General features: G+C 45.8%; 1 protein-coding gene across 1 annotated transcript; it reads left to right on the top strand.

The window, feature by feature from the left end:
* The first annotated feature begins 1,560 nt into the window (after positions 1–1,560).
* On the top strand, positions 1,561–16,264 carry SPINT2 (serine peptidase inhibitor, Kunitz type 2). Its single transcript, XM_044306193.1, has 8 exons — positions 1,561–2,162; positions 8,975–9,145; positions 10,544–10,606; positions 10,708–10,869; positions 10,945–10,998; positions 11,971–12,141; positions 12,257–12,304; positions 14,252–16,264. Exons 1-8 carry the CDS (start codon positions 1,811–1,813, stop codon positions 14,419–14,421), a joined length of 1,191 nt encoding a protein of 396 aa, XP_044162128.1. The 5' UTR covers positions 1,561–1,810; the 3' UTR covers positions 14,422–16,264.
* Positions 16,265–17,544: the final 1,280 nt, after the last annotated feature.

Genomic DNA, 17,544 nt, shown 5'->3' with positions numbered 1-17,544 from the left:
CAAAATATAGACTGCACATGGACGTCATCCGTATATTTAGCGAATCCATTTTTTGCAGACCGCAAAATACATATGGTCATGTGCATGAGCCCTAAGGCTGGTTTCACGTATGTTTTTTTTTTTTTTACTGCATTTTTCCACATTTTATTGCTTTAGTGAATTATAAAATTATACAATTTTTTTCCTTTATAGTGTTGACATGCTCCGGATATGGCGCTTTTTCAGGTACCTTTTTTTGGGGCATCTCTAAGAGAGTTGAAAAAATACCTGTCTAAAAATTCAACAAAAAAAGCTAAACAAAATTAAAAAAAAATGCTGTGAAAAAAAAAGGAAAAAACAAATGCCATATTTTACAACAAACAAAAAAAGCCCCCCTTTTTTGCCCCGTATTTTGACGGAGGAATTTTGGTGCAGGTTCCACTCCAAAAAGCCGCCAGCGGCCGTGTGAAATCCGGCTGTTTAAAGCGGTCCGCCGGGACAGATGTCGCTGAAAGCCGCAGCGGGTGTCTATGTGTGGTGTAGCGCCATTCAATGGGGCTAAACCATAGGCAGGTTTGTGGATTTGTAAAAGGCGCCATGTGAAGGAGTCTTAAGGGGTTCTCTGTTTTTTTTTTATATTGATGACCTATCTTAAGAAGAGGTCATCAGTATCAGATCGGTGGGGGTCCGATCATCATATGAGTGCGGCCTCCTCTTCAAACAGCGGTGGTGATAGGTCATTGATATAAAAAAGCGGACAACCCCTTTAACGTCTGTTTGTTAGGGCTTCAGTTGTTTAGGTTGAATCAGGCTGTAAAGTAAATTTCTGACAACTTGCCAGCGTACATGGAGAGTGGGATATGAATCCACTGGTTGTCAGGGCAGTTTGCTCAAACTGGACAATCCCTTTGAGCCAATGTAAACCGGAGAAAATACCGCAGCACCGTAAAAGTGACTGAACTGAAGACATCCTGATGCATCCTGGACGGATTGCTCTCCATTCAGAATGCATGGGGATAAAACGGAAGCATTTTTTATTTTCCGGTATTGAGCCCCTAGGACGGAACTAAATACCGGAACACTTTGACGCCAGTGTGAACGTAGCCTTACATTACAGCCCCAGTGGTAACTATTATGTGGGTGCCCTGACCTCGCTGTATAACAATAGTGTTGTTCATCAATCATTTTAATAAATTCCCAGGTATGACACACACCTGACAGGAAATTACAGGCTGTGTGTATTCCTGAGGTAATGCACTCTGTCCTGCTGGGCCATTTGATAGAAAAGCAGAATTCCTGTCAGGACAATACACAATTAGCGATCTGTGATGGGGATTACTCATTGTACTCAGGCTTATCAGACAAGCACCGTCTGACAGACTACTGAGCACTCCTACTGAGAACTGAAACCGCTCCCCACCCCCAAACCAGTTTCACTGGCGCAAGAGGAGGTAAACAGGAAACAAAATGGCGTCGCCCTCCTCCTTCACCTGGGCACTGACAGGGAGTGGGCGTGGCTAAACGACCATCTTTACCTGAGAACGCTGTTGGCGGTAGGGCGGAGCTATTCAAATTTCAGTGAGGCGAGGTAGCGCGGGTCGGGACTCACCTGGAGTGGGCGTTGCGAGGCGCTGGTTAAAGTCAGGCTGCCGGGGGCGGGGCTTAGTAAGGAAACACAGCCGCCCGGGGTCCGACGCTTGCAGTGACTGACTCGCAGGGACAAGTAGTGATACCGTGCAGTTTGGGCTTCCGCGGATCACGTGATCAGGAGCGAGTGACGCAGTTTTTACGGCAAACGGTAACCCCGCTAAGGCGGAGAGTAGACACAGCGATGGCGGCTTGGCTCCGCGGGCTCCTCGTCCTCCTAATTCCCTTAGCTTTGGCGGACACCGAGCTGCCCTGTGACGGTTACGAGGTGGTGGAGGGTTTCGGTCTGGAGGATGTAGAGGCGCCCTCTCAGTTTGGAGTGAAGCTGCTGGAGCCCGCTGAGGAGGTGGAGGACGAGCGGACGTGCTGGAGCCGCTGCTGTGACAACAAAGCCTGTGACCTGGCCTCGGTGTCCGCCGGCAAGTGCTACCTGATCCGGTGTAACGTCGTAGGCTTCGACATGTCCGGCCTGACTCAGATGGAGGGCGCTAGGACCTACAAGAAGCAGAACCTCGGGGTCCAGCCCACACAGGAAGGTAAGCGGGGCTGGGGAGTGAAGGAAACATTGTGGCGTTGCCCATAGCAACCGTCCACCATCACTTCAGAAATGCAGACGCTTCCCATTTTCTCCTTCGGACAGTGCACTGAAAACTTGTAAAAAAATGCTGTGTAAAAACACAAACTACATATGGTTTCCATATTTAGCAGTACTGTCTGGGGTTGGGGGGTCTTTCAGTGTCGTCATGGATAGGCCTGCATGTCTCTGCCCTGTCAGATTGCATTGTATATATTATTTTTCACGGAACAGCGCCATCTAGTGACCATGTTTCTGTGAGTTGCAGGCCCGGGTGGGTTCGTGGTACTCGACTGGTGGTTTTTAGGGCTGTTATATAGTCAATGTTTAACATCATATTATACTGCATATAGGGGCGGCCTGTAAACTTTTACAACCAGGGAGTGTGTGTGTATAATGTAGTGGGGTTATACAGGCCTGGAGGAGGTAGACGGAGCCGGGGTTAGGAGTCTGCAGTGTGGGGTCCCTCCCGCAGTGTATGTGTATATATAGTGGGGTCCCTCCCGCAGTGTATATATAGTGGGGTCCCTCCTGCTGTGACGAAGGCTGTATTTACTCCGCAGTGAAGGAAAAAGCGGCCGTTATAATGGTTAAATTGTCTGTCTGTTTTTCATGGCCATTTTTTTTACGGATGCCTTTCTGGAAAACCGCCATTAAAGGGGTGATCCAGGAATTGGTGTTGATGACCGATCCTCTGGATAGGTCATCGGTATCTGATCAGTGGAGGTCTGACACCCGGGACCCCCGCAGTCAGTGGTTAGAGAAGGCTGGTTGCGCACACCAGAGCTCCAGCAAGCTCCACGGCTTCCCGAAACAGCTGATTGGCAGGGGGTGCCCAGGACTAGGACCCCCGCAGATGTGATATTGATGTTCTGTCCTAAGGAAGGGTCATCAATATTTCCTGCATAACGCCTTTTAAAGATGGGCCCCCGTAATTGTATGGGGGCTGTAGTGCTGGGAAAACAAGCAAAATAAGATGTATTCACGGTCCCGTAGATCTGCAAGAGTGGAAATGGCCCCGTGACAGCAGTTTAAAAAAATATATATATTACATTTCGTCAGTAGAAAAATGGTAGAATAAGTGTAAACTCCTGCCCCCCCCATGTTTTAACAAAGATTTTGTGCAGCTATTGTGGCATAAAAAAGGTGCAAATTATGGCGCACTGTGTGTGTATATCTATATTTATCTATCACTTTTCGAAAGTAGTGGGAAAAAAAGGGGCCAGGGCTTAGCTGGAGGGGGCTTTGTGCCGCCCACCGGATTTACTATAATTTGATCAATAACTCGTGCGGGTTTCTGGCGCACAGCGGGACAGAGATTCACCTACTTAACCCCTTAAGGACCCTGGGATTTCCCATTTTTGCGTTTTAATTTTTCACTCCCCTCCTTCCCATAGTCCTAACTTTTTTTTTATTTTTTTTTCTGTTCACAGAGCCTTATGAGGGCTTATTTTTTGCGGGACAAGTTGTACTTTCTAATGGCACCATTTACGGTTGCATACCATGTAGTAGGGAGCGGGTAAAAAAATCCAAATACGTTAGAATTGGGGGGGTGGGGGGGAAACGCTATTCTGATAAAGGTTTTTATTTTTTTACACTGTACACTATGCGGTAAAATTGACCTGTTATCTTCATTCTCCAGGTCAGTACGGTTCCAACAATACCACACTTGTATAAATTGTCTTGCGTTTTAATACTTTTTTTTTCATAACCCTATTCGCACCCCTATAACTTTTTTTTTTTTGTAGCTGTGTGAGGGCTCATTTTTTGTGGGACGATCTGTTCTTTTCAGTGAGATCAATTTTAAAGAGGACCTTTCACCGATCCTGACATTGTGAACTAAGTATACAGACATGGAGAGCGGCGCCCGGGGATCTCACTGCACTTACTATTATCCCTGAGAACTTTTTGTTTGATTGCCCATAGTATCCAGTGATGGCTAAGGCCTCTTTCACACTTGCGTTGTCCGGATCCGGCGTGTACTCCACTTGCCGGAATTACACGCCGGATCCGGAAAAACGCAAGTGTACTGAAAGCATTTGAAGACGGATCCGTCTTCAAAATGCGTTCAGTGTTACTATGGCAGCCAGGACGCTATTAAAGTCCTGGTTGCCATAGTAGGAGCGGGGGAGCAGTATACTTACAGTCGTGCGGCTCCCGGGGCTCTCCAGAATGACATCAGAGTGCCCCATGCGCATGAATGACGTGCTATGCGATCACGTGATCCATGCGCTTGGGGCGTCCTGATGTCACTCTGGAGCGCCCTGGGAGCCGCACGGACGGTAAGTATACTGCCCCCCCCGCTCCCCACTACACTTTACCATGGCTGCCAGGACTTTAGCGTCCCGGCAGCCATGGTAACCATTGAGAAAAAAACGTCCGGATCAATGCCTTTTAATGGGCATTCATTCCGGATCCGGCCTTGCGGCAAGTCTTCAGGATTTTTGGCCGGAGCAAAAAGCGCAGCATGCTGCAGTATTTTCTCCGGCCAAAAAACGTTCCGTTCCGGAACTGAAGACATCCTGATGCATCCTGAACGGATTTCTCTCCATTCAGAATGCATTAGGATAAAACTGATCAGGATTCTTCCGGCATAGAGCCCCGACGATGGAACTCTATGCCGGAAGACAATAACGCAGGTGTGAAAGAGCCCTAAATAGCCATCATTGAAGACTTAATTTGCACTATATCAATACAAGGCTGCCACCTAGTGGCTTGTATTGATATTTACATCTAATTAACTCTGAAGCCTGCTGGAGGCTTCGGTCAATTAGCGCAAGGTAACAGGTTCCCCGATCTCAGCTGGGGAAAGCTGTTACCTAACCCGAAGCGCTCAAGTTTCGGTCTGCGCATATGCCGTGGTCACATTTGACCACGGCATCTGAAGGGTAAGATGTATGCAATTAGCCTTATGGCTGATCGCATACATGTGCCACGGGTCTCTGCTATTTAAAATGGCAGAAACCCCGCAGCTAAGGCGCCCGCTGCACGCGCGAGCGGGCGCCATGTTTAGAGATCGGACCCATTACTTACAGCTACGTCATGGGTCGTTAAAGGGGACATATCCACATTTTCACCCAGACAGTCCTCCTGATATGAGCTGCTCTCATTTGCCCTGTGCTTAATTGTGAAAGGGCAAAGGCATTTTTTTGGAGATCCGGTGGCGTACCGGGCTCTCCATAGGGACTGCCTTTTTTAATAAGGCGCACGTCAATGAGTATGGGACCGCCAGTCGTGATAAATCTGCCCAGCTGGGTCTTACCACTGGCCTGTTTTTCTTTTTCTATAGAGAAGGTGTTGGCAAAATGCCTGAAAAAAACACCACGGGCGCCAGCGTGCTGCACCTTTGGAGGGGGGGGGGGGGGGTGTAACAATAGCAAAACAAACCACTTGTGTGTCCTGCATTTTATTTCCCATAGGTCTTCAGTTAACATCTGGAGCTGATATAAAACATCACTAAAAAATAAAAACTATGCATGGAAGCAGCCTAAAGCTGCTCATACATGTCCGTCGGCTGAAGTAACCGATGTCTGACCATAGTTAGGGAATAATACATGAAGTATCACTCGTGGTGGCGGACATCAGACCACTAACGTGATCTATCGCCCAGTTTAGTCTGGTATGTTGCCAGTTGGATCATACCGTCCACATTCCAGCCAAGACTAACCCGCTTCACACCTTGTATTTGTTGTTGCCACCTTTTTTTTTTTTTTTTTTACGTTACGATCTCTGTGAAGGCAGATTTCCGATGTGCACGTGTGGTCTGCGAAACCGTCCGTGTGATGGCTGAGGTTCTCTGGCCGATTAGGGCTCGTCTAAGCCAAACTCTGCGGCCTATGATGCTTTGAGCTCCAGCCCAACCCCAAAGGATGCTGCGAGTATGGAAGGGTAGACGTACAGGAAGGAAGGAACTCGCAGAATCATAAATCACCAGGATGCAGCGAGTTCTGCTCAGCCGCGGTCGGTCCGAGGAACATGGCCATCACCTGGAGGATGTTTCGCGGAGCATACTCGCCCATTTGAAAACTAGATTGGTTGACTTCATCTCTACGCTCTAAAGCCTGCCATACACATAAGAAAATGATCGACATTGTGGTGTCCATGGGATGAATGATCCTTTCCTGGTCCTTCAGCTCAATGACAAATGGTGGGCCTAAATCGCATTGTTTCAGATGAAATTTTCCAACCTCTCCAGTCGCAACCAGACAGAAGTCCACCATCAGGTGAGTGGAAAGCCCCTTGAATGGAGACCAGTATAAAGTGTGTGGTCTGCTCCCAGTAAGCTCAGTAGAAAGCCCATGTAAACTACATGATGGCCGGTGAGGCTTATTTACATGGCTGCTTAGTTCATAGGCAGCAGCTGTGCATGTGCATCTGTTCATGCGCTGAAGTCTTTCTAGAGAAGCCCACTTAGAGCATGGAACAGATGGCAAGTCTCCTAGGGGGCACATCAACGGCTGCCTTCTCTTGTAGCTCCGGGATACAGGCAGTCAGACTAGCCTGACTCCTAAACGGTGCAAGAGGGGAGTGGCCAAGTATAAAGTAGGAGTGGTCTATTGAACAGGGGGCGTGACAATGTGTTTTCCAGAGGACATTTTTCAAAAGTTGTCAAGTATGCCTTAGTCGTGATGGCTAACCTCCGGCACTCCAGCTGTGGTGAAACTACGACTCCCAGCAGTTTCATGCTCCATTCATTTCTATGGAGTTCTGAGAACCGCCAAGCAAGTGTGCATCTTGGGAGTTTAACCAGCACAGCCTTAGGGTCCATTCACACGTCCGTTATAACACTCCGTTTCCGTTCCGAATTAAATCAGAAACGTTTTTTCGGATCCATTAATTTCAATTGCCTCTGCAAAAATAAAGACACCAATCATTGTGCTGTCCGAATCACGGAATCCGTTCCGTTTTCCTATTTTCAAGTATGCGGATCCTGAAAAAAAAAATTTGGCTTTTCGGGTATGTTGTCCATAAATGCGGATGTAATGCACAAAACCATCTGAATGTCATCCGATTTTGTGGATCCGTTGACAGGAAAATGGATGAAAAAAATAAAAACGGAAACTCGGAACGGATTCGGAAGCACTTTAGTAAAAAAAAAAAAAATGGAAGGTTGTACTGAAACAGATCTGCAAAAAAAGGAACGTTTATCTGGAAAGGTAAAAATACTGACGTGTGTATGGACCCTTAGCGTTTGCCATGGGGGAAGTTATCCAAATGGGACCTTGCACCATGAGCCAGAGCACCTCTTATTCTGGGGAACCTGGCCCAGCTATCTATTATTGGGGCTGTGTAATACTACAGTGGCGGTATTACATTGTTATTGGGCCACAGTACTACAGACCCCCAGGGATTTGTAGGTATCCCTTTCTGTTGAGTATCTGACCCTGGTGATGGAAAGCCATGAGTTGTCCCTGATCATAGTCGGCCTGCTAAATGTGTGTGGAAAAATTTGGAAGGCTGCTAGTAGGATAAATAGACTTTGCTGCCTGGAGTCGGCGGCTGTAGCAGTCAATCAACCTTACATATGAGGGTTATGGCATCCCACCAGCAATAATTGTTCAGTTACCGTGTACATAACAGTCAGGGCTGTCATAGGGTAAGTCCTATTCTTCAAGCTGTGAGGTTCAGGATACAACTTTTACAGCCCGCGGTTCTTGCCGGGGGAACGTTTTTCTCTTGGTTAAAGTAACACAAGGTCTGTGAACATTAACCCAGATCCATTCATGAGTGGCCCTTCCCATCGTGATCGCAGGCATCTATTCAGCGCTGCCGTTAAACCTGTCGGGCCTGTTTGTGTGTGAGTAATGAGAGGTTTTGTCCTGCAGCCCTTTTTGTCTTTTTCCTTATACACTGGTTTCAGCTGACTTTACAGTGCATGGCCGCCTGTCTCTTGCAAAAACCTGGGCGTGCTGGAACGTAACCCTTACTGAGCTCTGAAAGTCTGCTTAGATGGACGACTCTGGCTAGTTTCATACCTCCGGTGTGAAACTCCGGCAGACAAGCGGAGAATCGGCCAGACACAAAACTGTACCATGCAGCTGTTTCTGTCCGGCCGGGTCTCCGTTTGTCTACCGGAATGCTTACATTACATCCGCATCCGGCAGTGCCGGAATTCACACCAGAGGTGTGAAAGTAGCCTCATAAGATGCCAATTGCTCCAATGCATCTATATTAAATAAAGAAGTCTCTTTGCACATGGTAGGATATTTTTAAATCAATGCAGTTTTGTGTGTGCAGCTTCTATGCAGACCAATGTGTTGCCAAGGATATACACTACAAATAAACCATGCCTAGTCTGATCCTACAGTCCGGAGTGCTCCTTCTATCTGCTCTTCTAGTGTCTGTAGGTTAGCTAGGCCTTCAGGACAAGTACCTGTTTCACTCCGCTACCCAAATCCCCTGGTTAGGGGGCATCGACGTGTTAACACCCCAGCACCTGCCAGACCCCCCAACCCAAATACACACCTGGCAATAAAGAATATGGGGAGCAAAATAACACAAGTGCAGGATCAGACTGCACAGAGTTTGTTTGTAGTCTGTTACCATGGAAACACATAGGAGCTGTAGATACAGAGGGTAAAATATTTGTACAAAGTTTATCTTTGAGATGCACTGGGTTAATGCAAGCAGAAGTAGACGTCCTCATTACTGTCACTGTACAATCGGGAGGTCGTATTCTTGGTGTGTTTTATCTCCTACAGAGTTTTTTTTTTTTTTTTTTCCGGGCATGTTTGATCCGTAATCTAACTTAACTCGCTATTTTCTCCCCACCAGATTTCTGCCTGCCAGAAAAGAAAACCGGAGATTGCCGAGCATTTTTCACAAGATGGTGGTACAATGCCGAGACTGAGACCTGTCAGAACTTCACCTACGGAGGTTGTCCTGTAAACCTGAACAACCATATGGGAGAGGAAGAATGTATGCAGAAATGTCAAGGTTTAAGAGGTGGGTGTCGCTAGACCGAGGCTTCGCCTAGACGGGTAATGGCATGAGCGGCTCCACATACCTGTACTCTGTGGGGGAGATTTATCATAGACCGGAGGCGTACGCTGATCTATGATAAGACGTGATGCTGGATGCTGCGCCTCGTCCTAAATTCGGCACAGCAACAGCGTCTGTGTGCCTACATTGACATCATGGCAGTGTTCTTCTACACCAGAAAACTGCTGTAGAAGGAAAGTGATAAGGCTGACTGAGGAACGTCACTTGCGCATAAAATATTTTTAAGTTTTCCATTATAATTAATAGATCATAACATTTGATTTTTACAAGCCTTTTGGGGATCGTACATATAAATCAAAGGTATATAAAAGAAATTCTAAAAAAAAGTTTTGTTTTAGAATTTCTTTTATATAAGTGACATTTAAAAAGTTGCAAGCGTGCAGATTGCTACTTTTTCACACTACAAAAGTGGTGGTTTAATGATAAATCTGGCCCTATGTGTTAGTGAGAAGTCTGTTAAGGAGGGGTTAGACGGGACGATTTTCGGGAAGGAAGCATTCCTTCCAGCCACTTCAGTGAAGTAGACCTCTGTATTTACATGTGGCGATCGCCTCCACAGTATGAGGACGAGGGATATCTATAACTATCCCTCATCCCAATACAGAATCATGGCTTCTTAGCGGCAGATCGCTGCCATGATCTGCTGCCCAGAAACTGATTGGAGTGCCTGCACAAACGACAGGATCGCCCAATGAACCAGAGTTTTCGTTCATCAGGTGATCAGCAGCACATATAGATGGCCAGATTATCGGAAATGGTAATTCCTGCTAATCTAGACTATTATTGGTTCTTCTAAATCCACCTTTACTGTAACACTCCTCGCCCAGTACACTATGGAGTGTCCAGGTGGTTGGTCTTCATGGAGTACACGGCGTATACCAGCTACAGTGGATTGTCTTTTGAGGTGGTAATCGGCATTCAATATCCCACAATGAAATCACTTGGGTTTAAATCTTGTTAAAACTTGGGCTACGTCCACATCTGTTAGGGCATTCTGTACCAGCAGGGGAGCACAATACCAGAATTTCCCATATCCGGGAAAGGGACCGTCCATGGTTTAGAATACCTGGTCCGCTTTTTTTTTTTTTTTTTTTTTTTTTTTCCTCCTAGACACCCACCCTAAACGGCGCCACTCTGTGTCTGCTGGTATTGCAGTTTATCCCAATTGATATGAATGATGCTAAGCCGCAGTTCCGGACAGCCTAAGGACGCGGTTTCTATGGATGGAGCAAACAATTAGTTCTGATCCTAGATTACCCCTTTAATGGAAGTGTATTCCAAAATGTGCAAGAAACCTCTTGACACCCCATATTCACACTTATACTTTTTTCTCTTATTTAGCTGTGAAGGTCAGGAATGCTGAAGCGCCCAGTAAACGTATGGTGTCCGCCCTGTCTGTTCCAGGTGAGCTTCTGACCCGTTCCCTGTGTAATCATTTCCCTTGTATGGATCCTAGTTTTTCTTTCTAAATTCCTGCTTCTCACATCACAATGGTTTCTCTTCAGACTACTGTTCGGGGTCCGGTGTGACTGGCAACTGCCGAGCTTCTTTCCCTCGTTGGTATTTTGACGCAGAATCCATGTCCTGCCAGCAGTTCACCTACGGCGGCTGCGGAGGCTCCAAAAACAACCACCTGTCTGAGCAAGAGTGCATGGCCAAATGCGTGGGTGAGTAGGAGCAGGTTTGATAGATGACGTGTCCTGCATATTACGGTTTACTGACAGATATTTTCTAACTTTTAGGACCAAAACCAGAACCTGAGAAAGTTCACGCTCCCAAAAAAGGAGATTTTGCAGGTATGTTATTGGGGGGGGGGGGGGGGGGTGCACTGCAGCATCACGGCACCAAGCTGCAACCCAAAATCCACTTATTTATCACAAAGTGCCAACACAGCAATTTAAGCTGGATACTGAAAGATACCTGTTTCTGGCCCCCATTAGTGCCCCCTAGTATTACTTTTCCTCGATTAGTGGATCCTTAGTACTGGTAATTCCTCCATTAGAGGCCACAGTATTGGTATTAACCCCTTTCCCACTCTTGTGCAAAAAAATAATATAAATCTCACTTCATCCATTTGATCGTGCTGCGTTGAACGCTCACTGGTCACTGGATGTGCAGGACAGGACCTGCGCTCCAGCGTGGTGATTTTCGCAGGTCCTGCTGCTTCCGTTCAATGCTGTGAAATGTCATCAAACTGAGTGCAGGTCCTGTCCTGCGCATCCAGTGAGCAGCGAGTGTTCCCCGCAGCGCAATCTTTCATTTTTATTTTATTTTTTTAACACGGGGGGGGGGGGGGGCGCAAGGCTGTACTAAACGAGCGCTCCACAATGGAAGTGCTCATTAGTAATAGTGCACAGGTGTCAACAGCCCACACAGAGCCATGTGCCCACAAACAGCTCTGAGTGCCCCTTCTGGCATGCGTGCTATAGGTTCACCACTGCTGGCTTGCCATGTGACTGATGTATGGTGATGTCACATGGCCTAGGAATAGGCTGTGGCACTCTCTGAGCACCCTGCTGCTTCTAACAGGGAACCCGACCAAACTGATGTTGGTGACCTATCCTGAGGATAGGTAATCAATATTAAGGTGTAACCCCTTTAAATCCATTCAAATCCCTGCACAAGTCCTGGACACGGTCTAGCATGGTCGCTGGGGTATCACATGCCATTTGCAGCCCTTGCTAATACATTTCTGGTGTAGAAGCATTAGCATTGGTGCACTGAGATCATGACTAAAGTGTGTTCCCCCATACCTTCTGTACCCTCAGAGTACTGCGCTGCATCTTATTTTACTGGACCTTGCCGTGCTGCCTTCAAGAGGTGGTTCTATGACCCTACATCAAGCTCATGCAAAACGTTTGTGTATGGCGGCTGCGGTTCCAAAAGCAATAACTACCTCAATGAGGCTGACTGTATGGACATGTGCTCAGGACGCACAGGTAATATGTCTTGGTGGTACACTGGTAGCATTCAGCAGTTGGAAGCCTGTAGGGCTAGCTTAACAACGTGCGGATTGGCCTATGGTTAACGTTTGCTTGTCCTTTTATATTTCAGAAGACGAAGACTTTGCCGATCACAGCGTCATGCATCGCTCTGTGACTGGTGAGTATCCCAGTGCACCGTATACCACAGCAGGTGCTACAGTGCAGGTCACAACTTGTGAACCAAAGCAAAAGGGCACCACAATATATAGGCATTATATACAGAGTGCTACATGAACTTTCTTATGAAAGTGAGAATATAAATAACAAGTTCTGCATAATTTGTAAAGTTAAAAAGGTTGTCCAGGCTTTTTAATATTGATGACCTATCCTCAAGATAGATCATCAATATCAGATCGGCGGATGCCCGGCGCCCCCACCGAGCAGCTGTACGGGGAGACGGCTTGCGCATGTGCCATCTCTCTTCTCTCTTCCTGCCTGCTGCTGTCCCATAGACACACAGCAGCAGACTGAAGGGAGACGGTACATGCGCACTGCACGCGCCGTCTCCCCATACAGCAGATTGGCAGGGGTGTCAGACTCCGAGGATAGGGTAACAATATTAAAAAGCCCGGAGAACACCTTTTTAAAGTCGTACCTGATGGGGTATAAATCATTAAAGGGTTTACGTGACTAGGACGAGCAGTTGTAATTACACTGTGCCGCCTCTATAAGCACCAGGATACGGAGGTAATTATGAACAGGAATTGGCGCTTGCACGAGCCCCACTACCTCTTCAAACAGCTTAGACAAAATCACATTAATGCTTATGTAAATGTGCATATACCTGCGGTTTCATATGCCCCTCCCCTCCCATAGTTAATCCTAATGGAGCTCACAGACCCATGTCCGTGAGCTCCTCCGCCTCTTTAAAAGCCATCTGACCTCACCGTACGTCAGCCCCATTCATTGAAGTGAATGGGGCTGAGCGGCAATACCAAGCACAGCTGTTACACTATGTACAGCGCTCTACATGGGAGAGATGCCGGGAGCTGGCTACACTCGCCAGAGCCCCGGTGAGTGCCGCGGCAGCTCCCCATAACAGCTGATTGGTGCCAGGACTCGGACTCCACCGATCTGAGGATAGGTCATCATTATATATTAAGATACCCTCTTCCTGATAACCACTGGATAACCGCTTCTGGTGTTTTTTGTTTTTAGTCCCTGCCTTCCCAGACCTAGAACTTCATTCTTCACATAGCTGTATAAGGTCTTGTGTTTTGCAGGACAAGTGGCACTGTTTTATATTGCATATGATGTAATGGGAAGATGGGAAAAAAATTGCAAATGTGGTGGTATTGGGAGGGGGGGGGGGGGGGATACAATTCCATCACAGCTTTGCGGATTTTGTTTTTACGGTGTTCACTATGCAGTGAAACTGAACAGTTCCCTTCATTCTCTGGATCAGTACGATTATAACAATACCACATTTATATAGTATTGTATAATTTAATGTGTGGTTTATTGTTTTTTTAATAGTAGTACAGGCGTTTTTGGACACAGCAATGCATATGATAGTGTGTTTTTTTTTATTTTGGGGAAAATTGCAATTTGTAAAGGAATTTTATCCATTTACAATATACAAAGCTAAGTATATTCCAATGCAGTGCTGCCACCTGCAGGCCTAAATTGTCATATACCAGTAGTAAGCCTAAACGCTTAGTACAGACTAACTTATTACTGCCATGGAACGCCTTCCCCGGTCTCAGCCAGGGGAAGGCTCAGACAGGAGCTTGCTCCGCTCACCTAAATCCTGGCATGGCACATCGGTACAGAGCACCAGTACGATGCTGATTTGAGTAGGAAAACCACATAACTGATAGTATATTGCAAAAATTATTTGAGTTATTTAAAACATTTTTAAAAGTTTAAATACTGCCACCCCGCTAGAGTATCTCCTCTGCACAGCAGAGGTGCAAATTCTGCAGCTTAAATTATGGTCAGTTGATGACTACGTCCCCAATCTCGCAGCTTTCCTAGCGCCACTGCCGCTTAGTTCCAGTGATTGGTGGGATTTATCAGCTACGTTGCAAGACATTTAATGTGCTGTTGATGGTTTCCTCCACAGCTGTGGTGCTGCCCATCCTGCTTGCCCTCCTGGCTGCCACATTGGTTGGCATCATGATCCTGTTCTTCGTGAAGGTGGCAAGGAAGAATCAAGAGACTGCAGGTTTCCGAGCCATGTGGAACCCCATTGATGACAAGGAGTGCCTTATGAACAGCGCATACACCCTTTAAGAGAGTAAAAAAATAAAATCTAAAAGTATGAACACTCCGTTTTATACCAAGGCCTATAATAAAACTCCTATGCTACTGCTAACATATCTCACTTGGTTCTAATTGGAACTCCTCGGGGACCAAGGTTTCCAGCAAAAGAATTTACATTTTCCCTTCAGTAACAAAACCAGAAATCATTACTTGCCTTCAGTTACATTTTAGAGCGGACTCCTCAGTGAAATGTAATGTATATTCTATTTTACAGATATAGAAATTTTCTTATCGGTAGTTTTAGCTGAACAATAAGTTGTATTTTACGGTACTTGATTTACTGGTTTCCTGAACTCTAATGACATGTATGTAGCTTTTTAAGGTTTCTTTAGATAGATCTTCTCCTCAATTGTCACTCCGTTCCTTGGGAGTAGGATCTCTTCAGAGCAGGTGTATAAGCCCTGTATGTTCTGGAAGATATGTAGGCCGCAGGTTCTAGTGAGCTGGTATTCTGCATGCAGTTGGGTAAGGGTGCCTTCAAACGCTGCAGATTTTGTTGCAGAAATTTCCGCGACTGAAACGTAGGGAGTGATGAGTATCTTCCAGACCCCTATGGTTCTGCTTGGACAAGATGTGATAATCACATTTACTCTGTTCTCACCATAGACTCTGGTCTAGAAGTTAGCAGTGTCTGACTACTCTGTGGGATCTCACGTTGGAATGTACTTGAGTTTTAGGTGGGCTATGTGGGCTTGTGTGGTAATGGTCAACTAGACCTGGACTCTGGACAAGAAGTCAGGACTTCTTGGACATGTGTTTGCAACTTGAAGCCACATTCTCTGTAACCTATACACTTACTGAAGGGAATGGTACTTTACTAAACTGTGATCAGATGACCTGTTGTATATAGTACTACAGTTTTTAATCGGGGTTGTACATTACACATAAGTATAGAACAAAGGGCGTGGTTGGTAATCTCTATTCCTGACCCCTGTATGATTAGCGGCTGCATCTGTCCACTTAATAATAGTCATGACTTAAAGGCACCTTCGGGCAGTTTTTTTTTTTTTTTTATGATTGCATTTTATTCTGATCTCCTGACCTCATAAACATGCATTATAGCTCAACTATTAAATTGGTAACAATATGGCTTAAATGAGTGTTTGAGGTCAGGAGATCAGACATAAGAGCTACACATGAGCTGTCAGTTGTTGGGACTGAAAAAGTAATACTCTCAAAAATGGCTGAATATTTTTAATAAAGACGAATTTTGTATTTTATAGCCCAAAATGAGTAAACTGTAATCCTAAAACAAACTGCCCCGAAGGTGTCCATAGCCTTCAAAGGGGTTGTGCCAAGTTTTGGTATCCCACTATCTACACGATAGGGGAGATAACTAACTGATCATTGTGGGTTTGACCACTGGGCCTGGCACTACGCCTGAGAACAAGGGTCCCATAGCTCTGTCCTGATGCTCCATGCCACTCCATTCATTCTCTATGGGACTGCTGGAGATGGCAGAGTCAAGCACTCGTCAATCTCCCGCTTTCCCAAACAGATTGATTAGAGCGCTGCAATACATGCATGACCTGCCGCTTCATCAGGAATCCTATTCTCGGGATCAGCAATCAGGGGATAACTTAAAAACTTGGCATGACCCTTTTAATGTAGGACATTGCCTCCTGAATCACTCCACCCTCTCTCTACTACTTGACTGTTCCTACAAGTAAATCTGCACAGTAGTTTTAAGAGTTTTCTTTAAATGTCTAAGGTTTTTGTTTTTTTGTTATAAAATTTTCTGTTTTTATTAAATCGGACATCTGTTTTCTGAGCCTTTCTTTATAAGCTTTGAATAAAATCTTTACATACAGAACTTCTAGTGGAAACTTTATTTTTTAATTTACACGTTCAAGTTGAGGGTCAGTGATTCTGGTGAGATTATTCATTTTGGTTACATATTTAATGGCATATACCAGCCTGAAGCACTTGCCACCAATCACAGAGCACATGACCTCTGCAGCCAATCATCGGCTGCAGCAGTATATGGCACAAGGCCAGTGATTGGCTGCAGCATTCACATGACCTCTGGATGTACATCACTGCTGCCGCCTGTACACACAGACTGGAAGTGAGGACCTGAGTAGCAGCACAGGAAACTGGGGATTAAGTGTTAAATTCACAATCTTTTATTATTTTATCACATTTAGGGGGAACCTTTTAAAAATGCATTGAACACCCTCTTTAAAGGGGTTTCTAAGTAAGGGCAATCAGTACTTGAAAATCCAAATTTGTCAAATTCTTGTGACATGGATTTTTAAACTTTGTGCTCTCTGTGCTGTTAAAAAAAAATAAAAAAAAAATCACAAAGGCTTGAATATATATTTTAGTATATTAAGCCACTTTCACATCAGCGTTTTTTGTTCAGGTTTTGAGATCAGGTTTTGAGATCCTCTGCCAGAATAAAACTGATCCGTTTCATTTAATACCACACTATGCATTTGTTCCTTTCGTATACGGTTGTATTAAATTGAAACGGAACAAGTCAATGGGTAACGGGTTGGTTTTTTTCCGTTAACATGCACTTGCCCACCTTAGGCTACTTTCACACTAGTGTTCGGGTGTCCGCTTGTGAGCTCCATTTGAAAGGGCTCTCAAGCGGCGCCGTACGCATCCGTCCAGCCCTAATGCATTCTGAGTGGACGCGGATCCGCTCAGAATGCATCAGTCTGGCAGCGTTCAGCAAGCTGACACCTGAACGCTGCTTGCAGCGTTCGGGTGTCCGCCTGGCCGTGTGGAGGCAAGTGGATCCGTCTAGACTTACAATATAAGTCAATGGAGACGGATCCGTTTGAAGATGACACAATATGGCTCAATCTTCAAACGGATCCGTCCCCCATTGACTTTCAATGTAAAGTCTGGACGGATCCGTTCAGGCTACTTTCACACTTAGAATTTTTTTTACAATATAATGCAGACGGATCCGTTCTGAACGCAAGTGTGAAAGTAGCCTTAGGATCTTATCAATGGTTGTCTGAGAGATCTGCTGCTGGCAGCTTCCTTTGCAATCCCACACCAATGACCTCCCAGGTGTGCTCGATGGGAGACAAGTCCAAAGACCCTGCAGGCTATGGTAATACATTTAGGCTTAACAGG

Source organism: Bufo gargarizans, chromosome 9 (assembly GCF_014858855.1).
Source record: "Bufo gargarizans isolate SCDJY-AF-19 chromosome 9, ASM1485885v1, whole genome shotgun sequence".
In the NCBI taxonomy this organism is placed as follows: Eukaryota; Metazoa; Chordata; class Amphibia; order Anura; family Bufonidae; genus Bufo; species Bufo gargarizans.
The sequence above is the reverse complement of the archived record's forward strand: the minus strand, read 5'-3'. Positions and strand labels throughout refer to the sequence as shown.

What these genes read in the sequence shown, in the direction of transcription:
- SPINT2 (XM_044306193.1), top strand. Translation starts at nt 1,811, where the DNA reads ATGGCGGCTTGGCTCCGCGGGCTCCTCGTCCTCCTAATTCCCTTAGCT. An exon ending in GTCCGCCCTGTCTGTTCCAG is followed by an intron (nt 10,607 to 10,707) that starts GTGAGCTTCTGA and finishes GTTTCTCTTCAG; the next exon opens with ACTACTGTTCGGGGTCCGGT. An exon ending in CATGCATCGCTCTGTGACTG is followed by an intron (nt 12,305 to 14,251) that starts GTGAGTATCCCA and finishes TTTCCTCCACAG; the next exon opens with CTGTGGTGCTGCCCATCCTG.